Here is a 22,968-nt window from a genome sequence, read left to right on the forward strand (position 1 = left end):
AGGTGTTGGAGAGGATGTGGAGAAATAGGAACACTTTTACACTGTTGGTGGGATTGTAAACTAGTTCAACCATTATGGAAAACAGTATGGCGATTCCTCAAGGATCTAGAACTAGATGTACCATATGACCCAGCCATCCCACTACTGGGTATATACCCAAAGGATTATAAATTATTCTACTACAAAGACACATGCACACGTATGTTTATTGCGGCACTATTCACAATAGCAAAGACTTGGAATCAACCCAAATGTCCATCAGTGACAGACTGGATTAAGAAAATGTGGCACATATACACCATGGAATACTATGCAGCCATAAAAAAGGATGAGTTTGCGTCCTTTGTAGGGACATGGATGCAGCTGGAAACCATCATTCTTAGCAAACTACCACAAGAAGAGAAAACCAAACACCGCATGTTCTCACTCATAGGTGGGAACTGAACAATGAGCTCACTTGGGCTCGGGAAGGGGAACATCACACACTGGGGCCTATCATGGGGAGGGGGAAGGGGGGAGGGATTGCATTGGGGAGTTATACCTGATATAAATGATGAATTGATGGGTGCTGACGAGTTGATGGGTGCAGCACACCAACATGGCACATGTATACATATGTAACCTGCACGTTATGCACATGTACCCTAGAACTTAAAGTATAATAAAAAAATAAAATAAAATAAAAAATTAAAAAAAAAAAAAAAAGACTTATTCTAAGTAAAAAGCAAGGGCAATCTACTATTGGGGAGCAACACCAAGAGAGAAGCCCTCTGTGGCTCAGGCTTACAGAGCCTGTTGAAAACTAGAGGACGGAACAAGAAAACCTAGAAAACTCCTTCCAGCACTCCAGGCCTCACACTAAAAGCAAGGTGGCAATAAATTGTGACTAGATGAATTTGAAGCCTGTGGTACAATGATAGGAACTGGAGCAACAACAACAACAAAAAAAAAACAAGATCAAAATACAGAATTAATATTCAGCTCTCGACACTAATAGCCTAGCAGAAAAAGGCACGTAAATATTTCTGTGAATAAATATTATTTATCTCAGTCTCTACTATTCTGTCATACAGAATGTCCAATATTCAAATAATAACTAAAATAAACGGAAAAACAACAAATGTATCATGAGGACACAAAACAGTCAACAGAATCAAACCCAAAGATAAAAGGAATTAAGAAAATACTATGATTAGTAAGTTAAAGGATCTAATGGAAAAGGTGAATAATATGTATGAACAGGCAGGAAATTTAAGAAGTGAAAATCATTTTTAAAAAGTGAATGAAAATACTAGATATAAAAATTGCAATATTAAAAATAATTCCTTTGATGGCCTTATCATCATAATGGGCAAAATAGAAGAATAAGTGAACTTGAAGATAGGACAAGAGAGAAATTACCTTAGCTTTTAAAACAAAATTTTTTAAAAAATTGAAAAGCGGCCGGGCGCGGTGGCTCAAGCCTGTAATCCCAGCACTTAGGGAGGCCGAGACGGGCGGATCACAAGGTCAGGAGATCGAGACCATCCTGGCTAACACGGTGAAACCCTGTCTCTACTAAAAAATACAAAAAGGAAAAAAAAAAAAAAAAAAAAACTATAGCCGGGCGAGATGGCGGGTACCTGTAGTCCCAGCTACTCGGGAGGCTGAGGCAGGAGAATGGCGTAAACCCGGGAGGCGGAGCTTGCAGCCAGCCGAGATCCGGCCACTGTACTCCAGCCTGGGCGACAGAGCGAGACTCCGTCTCAAAAAAAAAAAAAAAAAAAAAAAAAATTGAAAAGCACAAAATAGAGCATACAAGAGGTGTAAGTAAAAAGATAATCAAAAGGTATAACATTATAAGATTTAAGAGACTAATACCTTTTTTAAAAAATTAGTCTAAAAGCCAGTATTATTACTAAGTTTGATTTATAACTCCACATTTTGTTTTCTACATAATTTAAGAAACTAACAGATTTTAAAAAATAATTTGTTAATAATCTTGGACACACAATATATAAAGATGTAATTCTGTGGCATCGACAACTAAAAGGGGTGAGGACAGAACTGTTTAAAAGCAGAGATTTTGTATGTTACTGAAGTTAAACTTATATACATTCAGAGCACTACAACTTAGGATAATAAACGTAATCATCATGATAATGAAAAAATAATAGCTCAAGAATATACACAATAGAGATAAGTAAAGACTTTCAATGTGGCACTAAAAAACAAACACAAAGAAAACAGTTATATAGGAAATAAGGGAGAAAAAGCTACAAGGCATATGTGAAACAAATTAAAAATGACAGAAGGCCATCCTTATCAGTAATAACTTTAAATGTAGCTTAATTAAACCCTCCAATCAAAAGATAGAGATTGGTAGAATACATAAAAAATAAATAAAACCAAGATCCAACTATATGTTATCTATAAGAAACTAACTTAGGATTCAAAATCACAGATAGGTTAATAGCAAAAGAATGAAAAGGGCTATTCCATGCAAATAGTAACAAAAACAGAACAGAAGTAAATACTAATATGACGCAAAATAGGCTTTCAACCTAAAGTGTTCATTAGACAAAAGAACATAACATATTAAAATATTTACCTAATAACAGACCATCAAAACATATGAAGCAAAACTGTCAGAACCAAAGGGAGAGTTTTACAATAATAGTTAAAGGGTTCAATATTCCCCTCTCAATAATGGATGGAAAAACTAGACACAAGATAAATAAAACAGAGGACTTGAACAATAGAACAAACCAACTAGACTGAAAAGACATATATGGAACACTATACTCAACTACAAGAAAATACACTACACATTCCTCTAAAGTACACATGGAACATTTTCTAGGACAGGCCATATTTTAGGCCATAACTTAAGTCTTAATAAATTTTTAAAAATTGGTATCATACAAAGTATCTTCCCCAATCATAACAGGATGAGGTTAGGAATCAATAATGGTAGAAAAACTAGAAAATTCACAAATTTGTAGAAATTATACAATACACTATTAAATAACCAATGGTTCAAAAAAGATAACAAGAAAAACTAGAAAACAGTTGGAAATGAATAAAAACAAGAACAAAGCATACCAAAACTTATGGGACACAGCAAAGCAGTAGGAGGAAAATTTATAGCTGTGAGTGCTAACACTAAAAAACAAGAAAAATCTGACCAAGCACAGTGTCTCACACCTGTAATCCCAGCACTTGGGGAGGCCAAGGTGGACAGATCACTTGAGGTCAGGAGTTCGAGACCAGCCTGGCCAACATGGTGAAACCCTGTCTCTACTAAAACTACAAAAAATTAAGCAGGCATGGTGGTGCACGCTTGTTATTCCAGCTACTCGGGAGGCTAAGGCAGGAGAATCACTTGAATATGGGAGACAGAGGTTGCAGTCAGCTGAAATCATGCCACTGCACCCTGGCCCGGGCAATAGAGCAAGACTCTGTCTCAAAAAAAAAAAAAAACTAAACAAAACAAGAAAAGTCTTAAATCAACAATCTAACATTACACTTAAGGAACCAGAAAGAGAAAGACAAACTAAACCTAAAACTAGCAGAAAAAAGAAAATAGTAAAGATTAAAGCAGAAATAAACAAAATAGAGAATAGAAAAATAGAGAAAAATCAATAAATCGAGATTCTTTCAAAAATATCAACAAAATTACCAAATCTTCAGCTAGACTAAGAAAAAGGAGAGAAGACTAAAATAAGTAAAATCAGAAATGCTAAATAGACTAAGAAAAAAGGAGAGAAGACTTAAATTAGTAAAATCAGAAATGAAAGTGGAGCCATTATTACCAATTCTATAGAAATTAAAAGGATTATAGGATTATATGAGAGAACTACGAGCAAACTGGGTAACCTAGATGAAACATTAACAATGTTTATCAACAATCCTCAAATATTTCCAAAGAACTATCAACAATCCTCAAATATTTCCAAAAAACTGAAGAGGAAGAAAAATCCCTAACTCATTCTATACTCTGTGTGATGGTTAATATTGAGTGTCAACTTGATTGGATTGAAGGATGCAACATATTGTTCCCAGGTGTGTCTGTGAGGGTATTGCCAAAGGAGAGTAACATTTGAGTCAGTGAGCTGGGAGAGGCAGACCCATCCTCAATCTGGGTGGGCACCATCTAATCAGTTGCCAGCGTGGCTAGAATAAAGCAGGCAGAAGAAGGTGGAAAGAGCAGACTTGCTGAGTCTTCTGGACTTCATCTTTCTCCCATGCTGGATGCTTCCTGCCCTCAAACATTGGACTCTAAGTTCTTTGGCTTGTGGACTCTTGGACTTACACTAGTGGTTTGCCAGGGGCGCTCAAGCCTTCAGCCACAGACTGAAGGCTGCACTGTCGGCTTCCCTACTTTTGAGATTTTGGGACTCGGACTGGCTTCCTTGCTCCTTAGCTTGCAGATGGTGTATTGTGGGGCTTCACCTTGTGATCATGTGAGTCAATACTCCTTAATAAACTCCCCTTCATATATACATCTATCCTATTAGTTCTGTCCCTCTAGAGAACTCTGACTAATACATTCTGATATAAAAGCCAGACAGAGACTACAGGAAAACTAAAAGCCAATATCTCAGATGAACAGAGATACAATCAACACATACCAAGAAGATTATACATCATGACTACATGAAATTTATCTCTGGGATACAAGGTTGGTTTAACAAATCAATGTTATACAACTCATTAACAGAATGAAAAATAAAAACCACATGATATCTCAAATAGCTGCAGGGAAAGCATTTGACAAAGTTCAAAATCCTTTCATGATAACAACTGACAACAAAATAAGTTTAGAATAAAATGTCCTGAACAAAATTGAGGTCATTTATGAAAGGCCTATGCCTAACATAATCAACAAAGGAAAAATTTTCAGTTTTTGCCTGACCCCAAGACAAGGACGTGCACTTTCATCAATTACATTCAACACAGAATTGGAAGTATTATCAAGAGCAATTAGACAAGAAAAATAAAATACATCCAAATAGGAAAGCAAGAAGTAAAATTATGCCTCTCTGCATATGACATGAACCTATATGTACAAAATCATAAAATTAGACCAAAAAGTTAGAACTAGAAAATGAATTCAACGAAGTAGCAAGATAAGAAATAGACATGCAAAAACCAGCTATATTTCTTTATACTAATAGTGATATCTGAAAAAAATCAAGACAGTTTTACTAACAATAGTACCAAAAAGATTAAGATACTTAAGAACAAACTTAACAAAGGAGGTCAAAACTCTACACATTGAAAACTATGAAACACTGAAGACAACATAAATAAATGGCAACAAATCCCATGTCTGTAAGAATAGAGGAATATTGTTAAAATGTCTATACTACCAAAAGCAGTATACAGATTCAACAAAATCCCTATCAAAATTCTCATGGCATTTTCAATAGAAATAGAAAAAAATTATAAAGTTCACATGAAACCACAAAATACCCTCAAAAAACAAAACAGCCTTGAAAAGGAAGAACAAAGTTGGAGACACCAAGTTTGCTAATATCAGATAATATTACAAAGCTATAGTATGGTATTGACACAAAAACAAACATATAGACATTGGAAAAGAATAGGGAGCCCAGAAATAAACCCAAACATCTGCAGTCAACTAATTTTTGACAAGGGCATGAAAACATACAATGGAAAAAGGCTAGGGATTTTAGTCAATGGCACTGAGAGAACTATACACATACAAAAGAATGAAACTGGCCCTTATCATACACCATATCCAAAAAAACAATCAATTCAAAATGGACTAAAGACTTAAAAATAAAATCTGAAACCATAAAATTCTTAAGAGAAAACAGTGAGAAAGATCCTTGATGTTAACTTTGGCAATGGTTTTCTAGATAAGACACCAAATACGCAACAAAACTGAAAATAAACAAGTAGAGCTACATCAAACCAAAAATCTCTGGACAACAAAGGAAATAAACAACAAAATGAAAAACCAACCTACACATTGGGAAAATATATTTGCAAACTATACATCCAATAAAGGGTTAATACCCAAATTACATAAAGAACGTGAATAGTTCAATAGCAAAAAAAACCAAATAACTCAATTTAAAAATGGGCAAAGGACCTGAATAGTCATTTCCCCAAAGATAATATATGAATGGCCAAACGGCATATGAAAAGCTGCTCAACATCACTAATCATCAAGAAAATACGAATCAAAACCAGAGTCTCTTAATAGCAGAATTGATTAAGCAGAAGAAAGCGTGAACTTGAATATAAGCTATTTGAAAATACAGTCAAAGAAAACAAAGCAAAACAAAGAATAAGAAACAATGAAGCATGCCTACAAGATCTAGAAAACAGCCTCAAAAGCGCAAATCTAAGAGTTACGGGGTTTAAATAGGAGACAGAGAGAGAAATTAGGGTAGAAAGTTTATTCAAAAGGATAATAACAGAACACTTCCCAAATCTAGAGAAATATATCAATATCCAAGTACAAGAAGGTTGCAGAACACCAAGCAGATTAAACCCAAAAAAGAATACCTCAAAGCATTTATTTCATACTCAAACTCCCAAAGGTCAAGGATAAAGAAATCTAAAAGCAGAAAGATAAATGAGTAACATAGAATGGAGGTCCAATATGTCTGGTAGTGAACTCTTCAGTGGAAACCTTACAGGCCAGAAGAGACTGGCATGAAGGAAAAAGTTTTCGCCCTAGAATAGTATATCTGGTGAAAATGTCCTGCAAACATGAAGGAGAAATAAATAAAGACTTCCCCGGACAAACAAAAGCTGAGGGTTTTTATCAACACCAGACCTGTCTTACAAGAAATGCTAAAGGGGGTTCTTCAATTAGAAAGAAAAGAACATTAGCAAGCAATATGAAATCACCTGAATGTACAAAACTCACCAGTAATGGTAAGTACACAGAAAAACACACAATATTTCAACACTGTAATCATGGTGGATAAACTACTCTTAAGTAGGAAAACTAAAAGATAAATCAATCAAACATAATAACTACAACTTTTCAAGACATAGACAGTACAGTAAGATATAAATAGAAACAACAAAAAGTTAAAAAGCAAGGGGACAAAGTTAAAGTGTAGAGTTTTTACTAGCTTTGATTTTGCTTATTTGTTTGTTTATGCTATCAACCTTAAGTTGTCATCAGCTTAAAATCATGGGTTATAAGATAGTGTTTGCAAGCCTCAACAAAATCTAGCAAGCTGAATTCAACAACGTATTAAAAAGATCATTTACTCTTCATGACCACATGTGACTTATCTCAGGAATACAAGGATGGTTCAACATATGCAAATCAATCAATATGATACATCATATCAACAGAATGAGGACCAAACCATATGATCACTTCAACTGATGCTGAATAAGCACTGAATACAATTCAACATTATTTCATGGTAAAAACCCTAAAAAAACTGGGTATAAAAGGAATTTACCTCAACATAATGAAAACCATATATAACAGACCTGCAGCTAGTATACTGAATGGGGGAAAACTGAAAGTCTTTCTTCTAAGATCTGGAACACAGCAAGGATGCCCACTATCACCACTGTTACTCAACATAGAACTGGAAGTCCTAGCTAGAGCAATCAGACAGGAGAAAGAAACAAAGGACATCCAAAGCAGAAAGGAGTAAGTCAAATTATTTTTGTTTGCAGATGATATGATCTTATATTTGGAAAAACCTAAACACTCCACAAAAAAACTATTAGAACTGATAAACAAATTGAGTAAAGTTGCAGAATACAAAATCAGCACACAAAAATCAGCAGCATTTCTATACGCCAAGAGTGAACAATCTAAAAAAGAAATCAAGAAAGTAATCCCATTTACAATAGCTAGAATAAAATACCTGAGAATTAACTAAAGAAGTAAAAGACCTCTACTATGAAAACTATAAAATATTGATGCAAAAACTTGAAGAGGACACACACACAAAAGATAGTCCATGTTCATGGATTGGAAGAATCAATAACGTTAAAATGGCCATAGTACCCAAAGCAATCTACAGATTTTAAATGCAATCTCTATCAAAATACCAATGACATTCTTCACAGAAATTTTTTTTTTAATTCCTAAAATTTATATGGAATCACAAAAGACCCAGAATAGCCAAAGCTATCTGGAGCAAAAAGAACAAAACTTTAGGAATTATATTACCTGACTTCAAATACTACAGAGCTATAGTAACTAAAATAGCATGGTACTGGCATAAAAATGGACAGAGACCAATGGAACAAATTAAAGAATCTCAAAACAAATCCATACATCTACAGTGAACTCATTTTTGACAAAAGTACCAAGAATATACATTTGGGAAAAGAAAGTCTCTCAAAATATGGTACTGGGAAAACTGGATATCCATATGCATAAGAATGAAACTAGACCCCTAACTCTCACCACATAAAAAAATCAAATCAGGATTAAATACTTAAATCTAAGACTTCGAACTATTTAACCTACTAAAATTAAACATTGGGAAAACTCTCCAGGACACTGGAGTGGGCAAAGATTTTTTGAGGAACACCTCCACGATCACAGGCAACCAAAGCAAAAATAGACAAGTGGGATCACATCAAGTTAAAAAGCTTCTGCACAGCGAAGAAATCAATGAACAAAGAGGCAACCTAGGAATGGGAGAAAATATTTTCAAACTACCCATCTGACAAGGCATTATTAACCAGAAAATGTAATGAACTCAAACAACTCAACAGGAAAAAATGTAATAATCCAACTTAAAAATGAGCAAAAGATTTGAATAGACATTTATCAAAAGAAGATATACAAATGGCAGTCATACGTAGAAATGCCAACATCACCACTAATCATCAGAGAAATGCAAATCAAAACTACAACGAGATATAATCTCATCCCAGTTTAAATGGCTTTTATCCAAAGACAAGCAGTAACAAGTACTGGAGAGGATGTGGAAAAAAGAAAATCTTGTACACTGTTGGTGGAAATGTAAATTAGTACAACCAGTACAGAGAACAGTTTCAAGGTTTGTCAAAAAACACAAATAGAGCTAATATACGATCCAGCAATCCCACTGCTGGGTATATACCCAAAAGAAAGAGAATTAGCATTTCAAAATGGCATCTGTACTCCTATGTTTGTTGCAGTACTGTTGACAATAGCCAAGATTTGGAAGCAATCCACATGTCCATCAACAGATGACTAAATAAAGAAAATGTGGTACATATACACAGTGGAGTACTATTCAGTCATAAAAAAGGTATGAGATCCTGTCATTGGCAACAACAGACATGGAACTGGAGGTCATTATGTTAAGTGAAATAAGCCAGGCACAAAAAGACAAACTTAGCGCGTTCTCACTTATTTCTGGAAGCTAAAAATTAAAACAATTGAACTGACAGTAGAAGGAAGGTCACCAGAGGTTGTGAAGGGTAGTGAGGAGGTGAGAGACGATGTGAGTATGGTTAATGGGAAGAAAAAAATAGAAAGAATGAATAGGAACTAGGTTTTGGTTTTGTTTTGTTTGTTTTTGTTTTTGTTTTTGAGACAGAGTCTCACTCTGTCACCCAGGCTAGAGTGCAATGGCACAATCTTGGCTCACTGCAACCTCTGCCTCCTGGGTTCAAGTGATTCTCCTGCCTCAGCCTCCCAAGCAGCTGGGATTACAGGTGCATACCACTATACCCAGCTATTATTTTGTATTTTTAGTAGAGTCAGGGTTTCATCATGTTGGCCAGGCTTGCCTCAAATTCCTGACCTCAAGTGATCTGCACACCTCAGCCTCCCAAAGAGCTGGGATTACAGGCGTGAGCCACTGTGTCTGGCCAAGAACTAGTATTTGATAGAACAACAGGGTGACTATAGTCAATCATAATTTAATTGTACATTTGAAAATAACTAAAAGAATATAATTGGATTCTTTGTAACACAAAGAATAAATGTTGAGGTAATGGATATACCATCTACCTTAATGTGATTACTACACATTGCATGCCTGTATCAAAATATCTCATGTAGCCCATAGTATATATACCTACTATGTACCCACAAAAATTAATTTTAAAATATCTTCTCTATCTTAAATATATATAATTATTCTTTTTTAATTATACTTCTATACAGCCAGAAAACACTATGAGCCAATATCCTTTATGAACACTAATGCAAGAATCCTTGACAAAACACCAGCAAACTGAATTCAGTATATTAAAAGATGGGCTGGGTGCAATGTTTCACACTTGTAATCCCAGCACTTTTGGGGGGCCAAGGCGGGCAGATCACTTGAGGCCAGGAGTTCAAGACCAGCCTGGCCAACATGGTGAAACCCTGTCTCTACAAAAAATACAATAATCAGCCAGGCATGGTGGTGCATGCCTGCAGCCTCAGCTACTCGGGAGGCTGAGGCATGAGAATCATTTGAACCCAGGAGGCAGAGGTTGCAGTGAGCCAAGATTGCACTACTGCACTCCAGCCTGGGTGACAAAGCAAGACTCTGTCTCAAGAAAAAAAAAGAATAATAATTCAACATTCTAGGAACAGAAGAAAGCTACCTGAACATAATAAAATCTGTATATGAATAATTTTGACAAAATTATTGGAAAATGCAAAACCCAGTAACAGAGGAGTACTATTTTAAACACGTTAACTTCACGGACATTGAAAGTAAAGATTTTGAGGTAAATTTATATTAAAGATACACAATTCTGGCTCTTTGTAAGAGATAAGAAATAAATGTCTACATCACATATAACTTTTTACATTATAAAACACACTATTGTCTATCTCCTCAAACTTCAATTTTAGCATTTAAGACAATTGTTTAATAAATCTGTTATCTCAAAGGGGGTTTTAGGTTGTTTTACATCCTGTTGGCTTCATGCTTGTAGGCTGTAGGACTTTAAGAGAATAAAGAAATAAATAAAATTTAGCCTTAAGATATTAAACATCATTTATATAGTAACTTTGCCTTGGAGCCTTGATGTTCACATGTAAAATACTATACAACATGTTCCAGATTTTGGTTTTGTTTTTGAAGGTTCTATTATTTGTTTCATCTTTTTTGTTTTTGTTCTCGGGGTCTCTGACTTTTTCTATTGCTTTTTAATTGCTTGGCCTTGATGTACCCCTTTTTTTAAATATTATATTCTTTCCACTATTTTCTTTTGTTAAGCAACAACAGTTTCTGGATCAGCCTTTCATTCAATAGTTCACATTTTAAAATGAGACCAATAAATGATTTGCTCCATCTAGCAACATCTGTGCCTGCACTTTTCAAGTATACAAATATCCACTTGCTCCCATGAGAGAGACTATAACCATCTCTCCATCCCTCACAAAAGCCAGGATCCCAGGTTCATTTCCAGAATGGATATATATGATATGACTGTTGAACCACTGGGCCAGCCTTACATTATACCTTTCAACAAAATATATTTCATGGCTCATGACTCATAAATGTAGTTTCACTGTAGACAGTGCACAATGAGTAAATCTACCCTTTTTCACGGCAAGGAGCCCAACTCATATTTTTATTGGCTTACTACTAACTACATTAAGCTGCAATTTCTCTAAAAAAAGAAAAAAAACACTCATGACTGAAAATAAACAGCCATTTCAATATGGCTGCCAAGGACAGACTTAAAAAAGAACTAATATACTCCAGGTTCAATCTCAAGAGACCTAACAAGTCCATAGAAAAATTAATGTACTAAAAATAAAACAACTTAGTATTAAGTACTGCTCGTTTTTCACAAAACAGTAAAAAAAGTTCTATAAACGGAAAATCTAAGAAAGTTAACATGTCAGTTAAGAACAGCAGTAAGTCCCATATATCAGCTCCTCAATGTAAAGTTCTTTAGGACACATACCCAAGTCTTCCTAGCATCTCAAGCTCAGGAATATGTGGTCCATATGTCTCTATCTGCAGTGGCTGGTATTCATACAGAGCTTCTTCAAGCTTGTGAATAGGTGCCAGTGAAATATGTTGACCCTGTTAGAAAAATGAAGGAAGTTAATACTTCTTAATGTTATTTTCATGTTGTTACTTATTTATAACCATTTTAAAGATTTACTAAATTCCTCACATTAGAAGTATTACCCATTAGTTGTGCTGTTCCATGGGTACAATGCATTGCATAACTGAAACCCACATAATAGAATTAATAGTCATTTACACATGATTTAAAAGAGGAAAACCAAATCCATCATTAAATTCAAATTTAGCATTAAACAGTACAGTTGTTCAATGTCAATGGTAGAAGTCATCAAATACAAGAGACTTCAAAAACTTTATGCAAAATACATATTATTTAAAAACTATGCATGGATTTTAAAAACGTTTGCACCAAAACAAACTTGGTTTGTTCAGACTTGTAATAACTTGTCTGAACAGCCCCTAGTTTGAAGCATGAAGAAGCATAAGACCATTTGAAAAAAGCTCCTATCAGAGCAATGTGAATTCTACTAAACTGAAACAAGAACAAACATCTATGGTGAAGATTGGATGGAAGAATGGCAAAATCATTCATGCTTTACAGAAAGTTTATGGGGACAATGCCCCAAAGAAATCAGCAGCTTACAAATAGATAACTCATCTTGAGAAGCAACAAGAAAATGTTGAAGATGAAGTCCTCAGTGGCAGACGATCTGCATCAATTTGCGAGGAAAAAAAAAATCTTGTTCTTGCCCTAATTGAAAAGGACTGGTGATTAACAGCAGAAACAATAGGCAACACCAGAGACATCTCAACTGGTTCAGCTTATACAATTCTGACTGAAAAATTAAAGTTGGGCAAACTTTCCACTCAATGGGTGCCAAAACTGTTGCACCCAGATCAGCTGCAGACAAGCAGGGCATTCAGTGGAAATTTTAAACAAGTGTGATCAAGATCCTGAAGCCTTTCTTCTAAGAACAGGAGATGAAACATGCCTTTACCAGTACTGAAGACAAAGCACAATCAAAGCAATGGCTACCAAGAGGTGGAAGTAGTCCAGTCAAAGCAAAAGTGGACTGGTCACAAGTAAAGGTCATAGCAACAATTCAAAAAACTCACTATTCAAAATACCCATGGCATTTTGCTTACTGAGTTTCTGGAGGGCCAAAATACAATACCATCTGCTGATTATTATCAGTGTTTTGAGAAAGTTAGCTAAAGCTTTAGCAGAAAAATACCTAGGAAAGCTTCACCAGAGTCCTTTCCTCACCACAACAATGCTCCTGCTCCTTTCCTCTCATCAAACAAGGGCAATTCTGCAAGAGTTTCATTGGAAATCATTAGGTGTCCACCTTTCAGTCCCAACTTGGCTCCTTCTTACTTCTTTTTGTTTTCTAACCTCAAAACATTTGTAAAAGGAACCCATTTTTCTTCAGTAATAATAATAATAATAATAAAGATTTCACTGACATAGTTAAATTCCCAGGACCCTCAGTTATTTAGGGATGAACTAAATGCCTGGTATCATTGCTTACAAAAGTGTCTTGTTCCTGATGGAGCTTATGTTGAGAAATAAAGTTTATATTTTTTATATTTATCTTTTAATTCCATTTTCTACAAACTTTTTGAAGTCCCCTTGTATACAAGCATAGTCTAGCCTCACATTTTTCTATTTTTACTAAACTACTTTGACATTTCTGGTAATCAGTTTTGTTTTGTTTTTTTGAAAGCTCAAATTAGGAAAGAAAATTAATAAAATTATTCTCTGCAAAGCTGTCACATAAATGTCTATTCTCTGAAGTCTTTACATGAAATCAAACTAACTTTATGTGTATTTATTTCACATCACACATACATATACAAACAAAATAAGAAAATTCTATGCTGAAAACTAAACTGGATGAAAACATCCATTCTGAGTATTTTTTTCTGAGAAGAAAGAACTACTGGATAACTAAAATACAAAGACCCTACAGATTATATTTGAGCAAAATAAAGTGCCACTCAGCTATATACCATTACATTGAGATTTACATATCTATAATCCATGTGGACACAGAATTCTAATTTATAAAAATACCTACACTTTATACAGTCTTTGTTTTCTGATTTTAACCATAGTTCTCTTATTTTTCTTGATATAGTTTTATTACTTTTATTTCATAACTTTTTATAAATCATTCTTGCAGTTATTAATTCCTCTAACTTTTAGTTTACAAATTTTTTGTTGTTATATCCCTTAGTTTCCTTTTTCCCTTAAATTACTAAGTTGGATGCGCAGTACACATTATCTATTTTATTTTTTTAAAAAAGGTAAAAGTCATGACTTAAAAGTGATAAAATACAATTGCAGCAGTGAGAAACAACCATTGAAGACGCTTGCACCTGGATTACAGTTTCTCTCTTCAACAAGTTCAACAGCATGTAGCATCATCCTAGCTAGTTTACAGGCACATTGTAATAGGCATCTCTGACACTGTAATGTCAAAAGTACTTCACCAAAAACAGGTGAAGGACTTGAATAGAGATTTCACCACATAAGATACACATATTGCGGCTGGGCATGGTGGCTCATGCCTATAATCCCAGCACTTTGGGAGGCTGAGGCGGGCGGATCAACTGAGGTCGGGAGTTCAAGACCAGCCTGACCAACATGGAGAAACTCAGTCTCTACTAAAAAATACAAAATTAGCCGGGCGTGGTGGCGCATGCCTGCAATCCCAGGTACTCAGGAGGCTGAGGCAGGAGAAAGGCTTGAACCCGGGAGGCAGAGTTTGCGGTGAGCCGAGATCTCGCCATTGCACTCCAGCCTGGGTGACAAGAGCGAAACTCTATCCCCCCCCCAAAAAAAAAAAAAAAAAAAAAGATATACATATTGCCAATAGGTATATGAAAAGATGCTCAATATCACTAGTCATTAGGGCAATGCAAATCAAACCACTGTGAGATACCACTTCACACCCATGGACCACTTCACACTCATGGCTATTTAAGATGGCTATTATTAAAAAGAAAAACAGAAAATGCTAAGTGTTTGTGAAGATGTAGAGAAACTGAAACTCTTGTGCATTGCTGGTGGGAATGTAAAATGGCACAGTTGCTGTGGAAAACGGTATGGCAAGTCCTCAAAAAATTAAAAACAGAATTACCACATGATCCAGCAGCTGGATTCCGGGTATATACCCGAAAGTGAAGGCAGGGTCTCAAAGAAATATTCGTACACCAATGCATATTTACAGCAGCATTATTTTCGGTAGCCAAAAGGTGGAAGCAACCCAGTGTCCATCAAGGAATAAACGAATAAATAATATGTGGTGTATATATACACATAAATACAATAGAATATTATTCAGCCTTTGAAAGGAAGGAAATTTTGACATATGACAACATGGATGAACCTGAAGATATTATGATAAATGAAATAAGCCAGGCATAAAAGGACAAAAGTTATATGATTCCACTAATAGAAGGTTCCAAAGTAGTCAAATTCATGGAGACAGAGTGTAGATTAGTGGTTACCACAGGCTAGGAACATGGGAAAGAGCAGTTAGTGTTTTATGGGTACAGGTTCAGTTGAGGAAGATGAGAAAATTTTGGAAATGAATGGTGGTGACAGATGCACAACAATATGGATGTACTTAATGTCACAGAAAAGTATAGTTAAAAGGGATTAAAATATGAACTTTTTATGTTACATGTATTTTACCACAATTTTAAAAAATGAGTTTTGGATATTCTAACTTCCTCATTTGCTTTGCTAGAATTAAAATACGTAGGAAAAAGAGAAAAAAAGTGTAATGTCAGAAACTTCATTCATATTATTTTAACCCCTAACCTCCATGTTCCACAGCCTTTCTGAATAAACATGAAACTGTCAAGCTAAATCTTATACTATCACAGAATAATACAATTTCAGACCAATGATTCAGAGAGCATTGCACAGGTTTAGAAGACAGTGCCTGAGTGGGATATTTTGAGACTTGTTCTGACATCCCTATTTCAAAGTGTCTTCTTCAAAAATTGTCAGTCACCAAATTCTCTTGTCATTTGATACAAAATGTCCAGTATTGGTGTCACATGTTTTAGCTATGGGGGTAAAAGGGAGAGGAGAGGAATGAAAGAGAGGAGGGTAAGTGAGGGAAAGGAAAACTACTGTGACAATTAAAGAAGTACACTTACAGTCTCACCAATACTCCATCTGCATTTCAGAAATTAGAGAGCAAGGTCTAGAAAGGCTCACACAGAATGGGTATTTTCGAGAGCTGGATTACCTTCCAAGGAAGATAATATTCAAGAAAGACAAGCTTTCTTAAATAATTGCACTGGAAAACAACATACTAAAACTAATCATTACCTAAATATTAGCAACAACACCCAAATTACTAAAGTTATGATATCTTATAATTCAAAGTCTTCTCTGAAGTTTGTGGAGACATCACTTACAATAGCCAAAACGGTCACTGAATAAGAAGAGTTAACATTATTTATTCTGTGCTAGACACTATGCTAAAGGGTTTTGTATGCATATCTCAGCATCCATAATAATTTTATGAAATAAGTACTATTAATCGTACTTTATGAATGAGGAAATGGGGGTTAGATATTGTGACTGAGCAAGATCATACTGTAGTTAATGGCAGTTTGGTGATTAAAAGCCAAGTCTGTCAGATTCTAAAGCCTGTGCTTTTTTCCCCTAACACCTTCATTTTATGGATATGGAAGCTATTATCCTCAAAATGTAAATTTTTCTAAGGTCACATAGAGTCAGATCTCTCAATTCCTGCCCAGTGCAGTTTCCACACACTGCCTTTCAATATCCTATTTTTAAATAATATAATCATGATTAATTTGAAAGTTTTAATGGCATTAGGTAAATCCTAGGTGGTTTAACCCAATTTTTTATATAAATTCTAATAGCTCAGGTACATAAAATACCATAGGCTCAAAAAGGAGTATTTTTTAAAACTGTAACATCTGAAAGAAATAAACATTACTCAGTGGTAGTTCTTTCTGTTTGCCATAACAACGATAAGGTAAAATTCATAAATGACACACAAACTGCCCTTCTAACATTCCATCTATCTTTCCCTCGGAAAAAACTCATGTGAGATAGATGCCATGGTTCTCAAACCTAAAGCTGGAGCAGAACTTAGAGAACAATGACTTACACTCATTGACATGTGTTTTAAATTTTTAAAATCACCCACAGAGCAGATAATGGCTTAACAGGTCACATGAGAAAGTACTAAGGGTTTTAAGTGATTGGGGGGGAAATGGTGTTTAAAAGTTTTTAGATGAAAAATGGTTATTGGTGGTATTTCCACCCAAACAGTAAGGGTGATAGATATTATTCTAAATTATCAGAAAAAGGAGGATTCAAGTTAAAGAAATCAAAGTGCATGATATACTAATTTTAAGTTATATTTGAAGTAAATTTGGTTGGGTGCCAAATGGTATGGACTGAAGTGCTATTGAGTATCGAGAGAAAGAATCAATAAAAGGTGGAAGAATGAAAAAGACAGAAGAGAAAAAAAGATAGAATATCAAGAGGAAGAAAAAGATAGAATAGGAAGAAAAAGAATATCGAGAGGAAGAATCAATAAAAGATGGAAGAATGAAACAGTGCAACTTGCACTAGACCTCAGAGGACAAAGTCTACAAAAGCAAGGCAATGGGAAGGATAGCAATATTACCACAGCAGTATGTTGTGTCCTGAGACAATAAGTAAACCTGAGCAGAGACAGGCATATAGAGAAAGAAGGGTGGGCAGAGAATGAATCAGTATAGATAGCTTAAATCACAGCTAAAAAAGACTCCAAGGCTAGTTTGAACTCACATGGGTAAGAAATCAAACCTGTCAAAACAATGTCAGAATGTTTTATCTCCAGCATATTAGTAAATAAATTATAAATAAATAATGTTTAATATGACAAGAGAGCATGAAGAAAGCCGCTTTCATACACTGCTGGTAAGCGAACTATGGAATTGCTTTATTTATGAAAAGCAATTTAGTAAACCTTTAAAATCTTCACATATTTTGACCTAGTAATACCATCTGTAATAATTTATAAGAAAGCAATCAGAAATATAATCAAATTCCTATTCATAAGTCTGTTCATCACTGTTTATATTGTCAAAAACTAAAAGGAAACTAAATGTTCAATCAATAAGTAAACGTCAGTTTAAGTAAACATCAGTTCAATTATAACAAAAAACCATTTAAAATCATGTTTAAAGAGAAATTAATAAAATGTTAAGTACATGATCATTATGACTAAACTATTTTTAAAATCTGCGTAAGAGTCGGGCACAGTGGCTTATGCCTGTAGCCTTAACATTTTGAAAGACCAAGGTGGGATGATAGTTTGAGCCCAGTAGCTTGAGACCAGCCTGGGCAACATAGTGAGACCTCATCTCTACAAAAAAAAAAAAAATTAGCCAGGCATAGTGGTGTTCACCTGTAGTCCCAGCTCCTCGGGAGGTTGAAGCAGGAGGATCACTTGAGCCCAGGATATCAAGGCTGCAGTGACCTGTGACTGTGCCACCATACTCCAGCCTGAGTGTCAGAGCAAGATCTCAGCTCAAATAGAACATAATAAAATGAAGTAAATCTGCAAATGCAAAAGAAAACTAAAGAAAAAGTATCCTTAGGTGATGAAATTATTTATCTTTGTTGCACTATTTTCTGAATTGTCCAAAATGGATATAAAAATTGGTATATATTTATGGCTATAAAAAAAAACTATTATTGAACAATAACACAGATAAAAAAATCAGAAAAAACATACTGCAAGACAAGTGGCCTGGTTTCTTCAGTAGGTCAATATAATGAGAAACAACAAACAATAAAGATGACAAAGTATAGAGTGGGATGGGAGCTATTCAAGATTAAGACAGAATTAAGACGTTTAATAAACATAGTGAGAGTCACTGGCTCAGTACTAATTTGGAAGGGAAAACACAGCCATGAAATATTTTGGCAACAACTGGGGAAAATTGAATATAGACTGGGTATTAAGCTATATTAGAGAATTTCTGTTAATTGTTTGGTGTGATTATGGCATCATGGTTATGTATGAGAATGCCCTATGCAGGAACAGGTCAGTGAGAGATGCCAGTTGAAGAATTTAAAAGTAAAATTTCATGGAAATTGTAATTTACTTTAAAATGGTTCAGGGAAAAAAAATGTGCATGAGTGTATGCGTGTGTGTGTGTGTGTGTGTGTGTGTGTGTGTGTGTGTGAGAGAGAGAGAGATGTAATACCAAAATATTACAGATTATTGACTGTAGATATTAGGCATGTGAGTATTCATTGTCTTATTTTCCAACTTTGCTAATTTTTGAAATTTTTCATTATAAAATGTTTAAAATAGATCACAGAATCTTTGTTAGTTTTGAAAAACAATGGATATGTATTTATAGCAAAGAAAAGTATAATAGCACCAAAGAAAGAAGAGTCTAGAATCAAGTAGGTTAAGTCTGTAGCTATTTTAGTGATTAAGGTTAAAGTAATATGATCTAGATCTGAGTAGTAATGGGGGGAAAGAGATAAAAAAGAATAATAATTATATTTAAGACTGCAAGAATCAGTAGCAATCTGGTATAGCTGAGGTGGGAAGCAAAATGTGAAAACCAGAGAGAGCTGATTAACAGAGACAGGAAAAACAGGAAAGGGAAAGGTAGAAGAGCGATGTAGGATGGATGCATGTCCCTTCCAAATTTCATGTTGAAATGTAATCCTCATGTTGAAGGTGAGGCCTAGTGGGAGGGTTTGCGTCATGGGACTGGAGCCCTCATGAATGGCTTGGTGCGCTTCCTCAGCAATAAGTAAATTCTCTATTAGTTCACATGAGAGCTGGTTTTTAAGAGGTACTTCCTTCTCTCTCTTGCTCTCTCTCTTGCCATGTGTGCCTGCTACCCCTGTGCCATCCACCATGAGTAAAAGCTTCCTCATACAGCCTGCAGACCCATGAGCCAAATAAACACCTTTCCTTAATGAATTACCCAGTCTCAGGTATTCCTTTATACCAATGCAAAACATACTTATACAAAGAGGAAATTTTAAAAAGATAATATGCAGACCAGAAGAAAATACTTGCAAGTCACATATTTTATAATTCGATCAAATTCAGAATACTACCGATAAAGAATTCTTAGACATTGGGCGCAGTGGCTCAAGTCTGTAATCCCAGCACTTTGGGAGGCCGAGGTGGATGGATCACCTGAGGTCAGGAGTTCAAGACCAGCCTGGCTGACATGGTAAAACCGCATCTCTACTAAAAATTAAAAAATTAGCTGGACATGGTGGCCAGCACCTGTAATCCCAGCTACTCGGGAGGCTAAGGCAAGAGAATCGCTTCAACCCGGGAGGCAGAGGTTACGGTAAGCCAAGATCGCGCCATTGTACTCCATCCTGGGCAACAAGAGTGAAACTCCGTGTCAAAAAAAAAAAAAAAATTCCTAGAATTGACTAATAAAAAGACAGAATGACCCAATTAAAAGTGGCAAAAGATTTTAAAAGTCCAGATGGCTAATAAGCACATGAAAAGATGCTCAACTAATAATCAGAAAAATGCACACTAAATGCACACTCACTTGAATGACAATAACCAAAATGACAGACAATAAAAAGTGTTAGTGTAGATGTGGAGAAACTGGAATCCACAGAGATTGCAGATGAGAGTATACAATGATGCAGCCACTCTAAAAATTAGTTCAGTAGTTTTTCTTAAAGTAACAAGTTTACTTTACGACTTAGTAATTCCACTTATCTACCCAGGAAAAATGAAAACATATGACCACACAAAGACTTGTATATGAGTGTTCATAGCAGCTATTAATAGCAGCCAAATAAATAGTGGAAACAATCTAAATGTCCACCAATTGTGAATGGATAAATAAAATGGGGTGGTACATTCATATAGTACGAATATGAATTCCTTTATTGAACATTCACACAATATGCTGAATTTCATTACTATTCAACAATAAAAATGAATGAAATATTGGTACATGCTACAACGTGGATGAACTTCAAAAACGTTATGCTACAGGAAGCCAGATGCAAAGGACCAATATATTATAGGATTCCACTTACAGGAAATGTCCAGAAAGGGCAAAATTACAGAGACAGAAAGTAGATTAACAATTGCTGTGGGCTAGAAGTGTGTTGTGTCTGCAAATGAGTATCAGAGACCTCTTTGGAGTGATGAAAATATCCTAAAATTGGATTACTGAAATGTTTACAAAATTCTGTAAATTTACTAAAAATCAATACATTATATATTAAATAAGTAATTCTTATGGTAAGTAAATTACATCTCAATAAAGCTGTTAAAAATAAAGAGTTTAAGATGGTGTTTAATCCATCCAACATTGCTGCCAAGTAGAAATGTTCAGTAAAGGCAGCTAGAAATATAAAATAAACTCAAAAGAAATTTTGCTATCAGCATCAAAATGATAGGCAAGGTCATAAGAATAAGAAAATGGGTGTGGGGGAATATATAAAGAGTGAGGTCTTAGCACCGAGTCTTGAAAAACACCATTAAGTAATTCAGGTACATTTTCCTGACTTTCAAAAGTACGACACAAAACTAAAGTCCTTTCTGTTTTTGTTACTGTTATCACATAATTGATAAAGAAATGAGGCTTTAAAAGTAAAAATGTAGTGAGAAGAGCCACAGAAAACCATGCAACTTTAGGTAATACCCACACTTGGGGGGAAATGCATGCAAACTGTACATTCAGTAGTATACATAATTAGTGTTTTTATTCCCCTACAATGTAACAAAATGGAACCTGTTTCTTTTCTAAAATATAGCTTAGAGCCCTATATTTCCATCATTTGCTAGTCAAAAAATATAAGTTTATAAGAAAAAAGGTTTTCTAAAATTCAGCTCATTTCCATATAGAGCAACATAGGAACATTGGGAGAACAATGCAAATGCTGACACAGGTAGTTATATATGGCTGTATTTTTAATAATCTGAAACGTATTATTTAACTTTTCTTAGAAAGTTTAAATGCTACTACAAAAATAGTTTATAATTTACTAAGATTTGTCTGTTAATCTATACACTACAAATATTATCATTATGCTTTCTCACCAAATAAAGAGCAAAGAATATCTTTTGTGCTAACTCTAAACACATACTATGGCAAAACACACACACACATTTAGAATGCAACAAATCATTTAGAATAACAGTATTAAAGAAAACACATTATTATTTAATGAAAATAATGGCAATAAAAATAATTAGTATATAGATTGTTGAAATAAACAATAATAAAAATACTAAACATGAAAATCCAGTTCTACACCAATCAGTATATGGTTTTCTGTTAAGTACCATAGAAGAGGTTGTAAATACAAAGTGCTGGAAATTTAGGCCGATCGGTTTAAATGATTCTGCAAATCCTTTAACACAATTTTAAATTCAGAACTCTTATTGATCTATCTTGCTTAATGACATTTATCCAACAAACTATCCTCATCTTCAACATATTTGCCGATAAGCCCTGTAAGCCTGTTAAACTCTGTGTAAATGTCTGTTTTGAATCTGTCTCCCATTAGACTGTAAGGCCCTATGCTCACTGTCATAGGCACCTCACTGAGCAGCTTGGCACCAAAAAGCTGTTCAATATTTTGTTGAATTAATGAATAATATTAAAATGTAACAATATAGGCCAGGCGTAGTGGCTCACGCCTGTAATCCTAGCACTTTGGGAGGCTGAGGCGGGCAGATCACTTGAGCTCAAGAGTTCGAGATCAGCCTGGGCAACACGGTGAAACTCCGTCTCTACTACAATACAAAAAAAAAAAAAAAAAAAGAATTAGCTGGGCATGGCGCTGTGTGCCTGTAGTTCCAACTACTCAGGCAGGAGAATTGCCTGAACCTGGGAGGCAGTGGTTGCAGTGAGCCAAGATCGTGCCACTGTACTCCAGCCTGGCAATAGAGCAAGACTGTCTCAAATTATCTATCTATCTCTCTATCTATACACACATAGATAGATAGATAGATAGATAGATAGATAGATAGATAGATAGATA

General features: G+C 35.0%; 1 protein-coding gene across 3 annotated transcripts in view; it reads right to left on the bottom strand.

Moving 5' to 3' along the window:
- The window catches only part of MNAT1 (MNAT1 component of CDK activating kinase), a 265,418-nt gene that overhangs the window by 94,505 nt on the left and 147,945 nt on the right, over positions 1-22,968 (bottom strand). For all 3 annotated transcript variants that reach the window (XM_031935758.1, XM_023231801.1, XM_023231791.1), the window contains one exon: positions 11,851-11,972. In XM_031935758.1, coding sequence (XP_031791618.1) covers positions 11,851-11,972 — 122 coding nt within the window. The remainder of the gene's footprint in view (positions 1-11,850; positions 11,973-22,968) is intronic.

Source organism: Piliocolobus tephrosceles, chromosome 6 (assembly GCF_002776525.5).
Source record: "Piliocolobus tephrosceles isolate RC106 chromosome 6, ASM277652v3, whole genome shotgun sequence".
NCBI lineage: Eukaryota > Metazoa > Chordata > Mammalia > Primates > Cercopithecidae > Piliocolobus > Piliocolobus tephrosceles.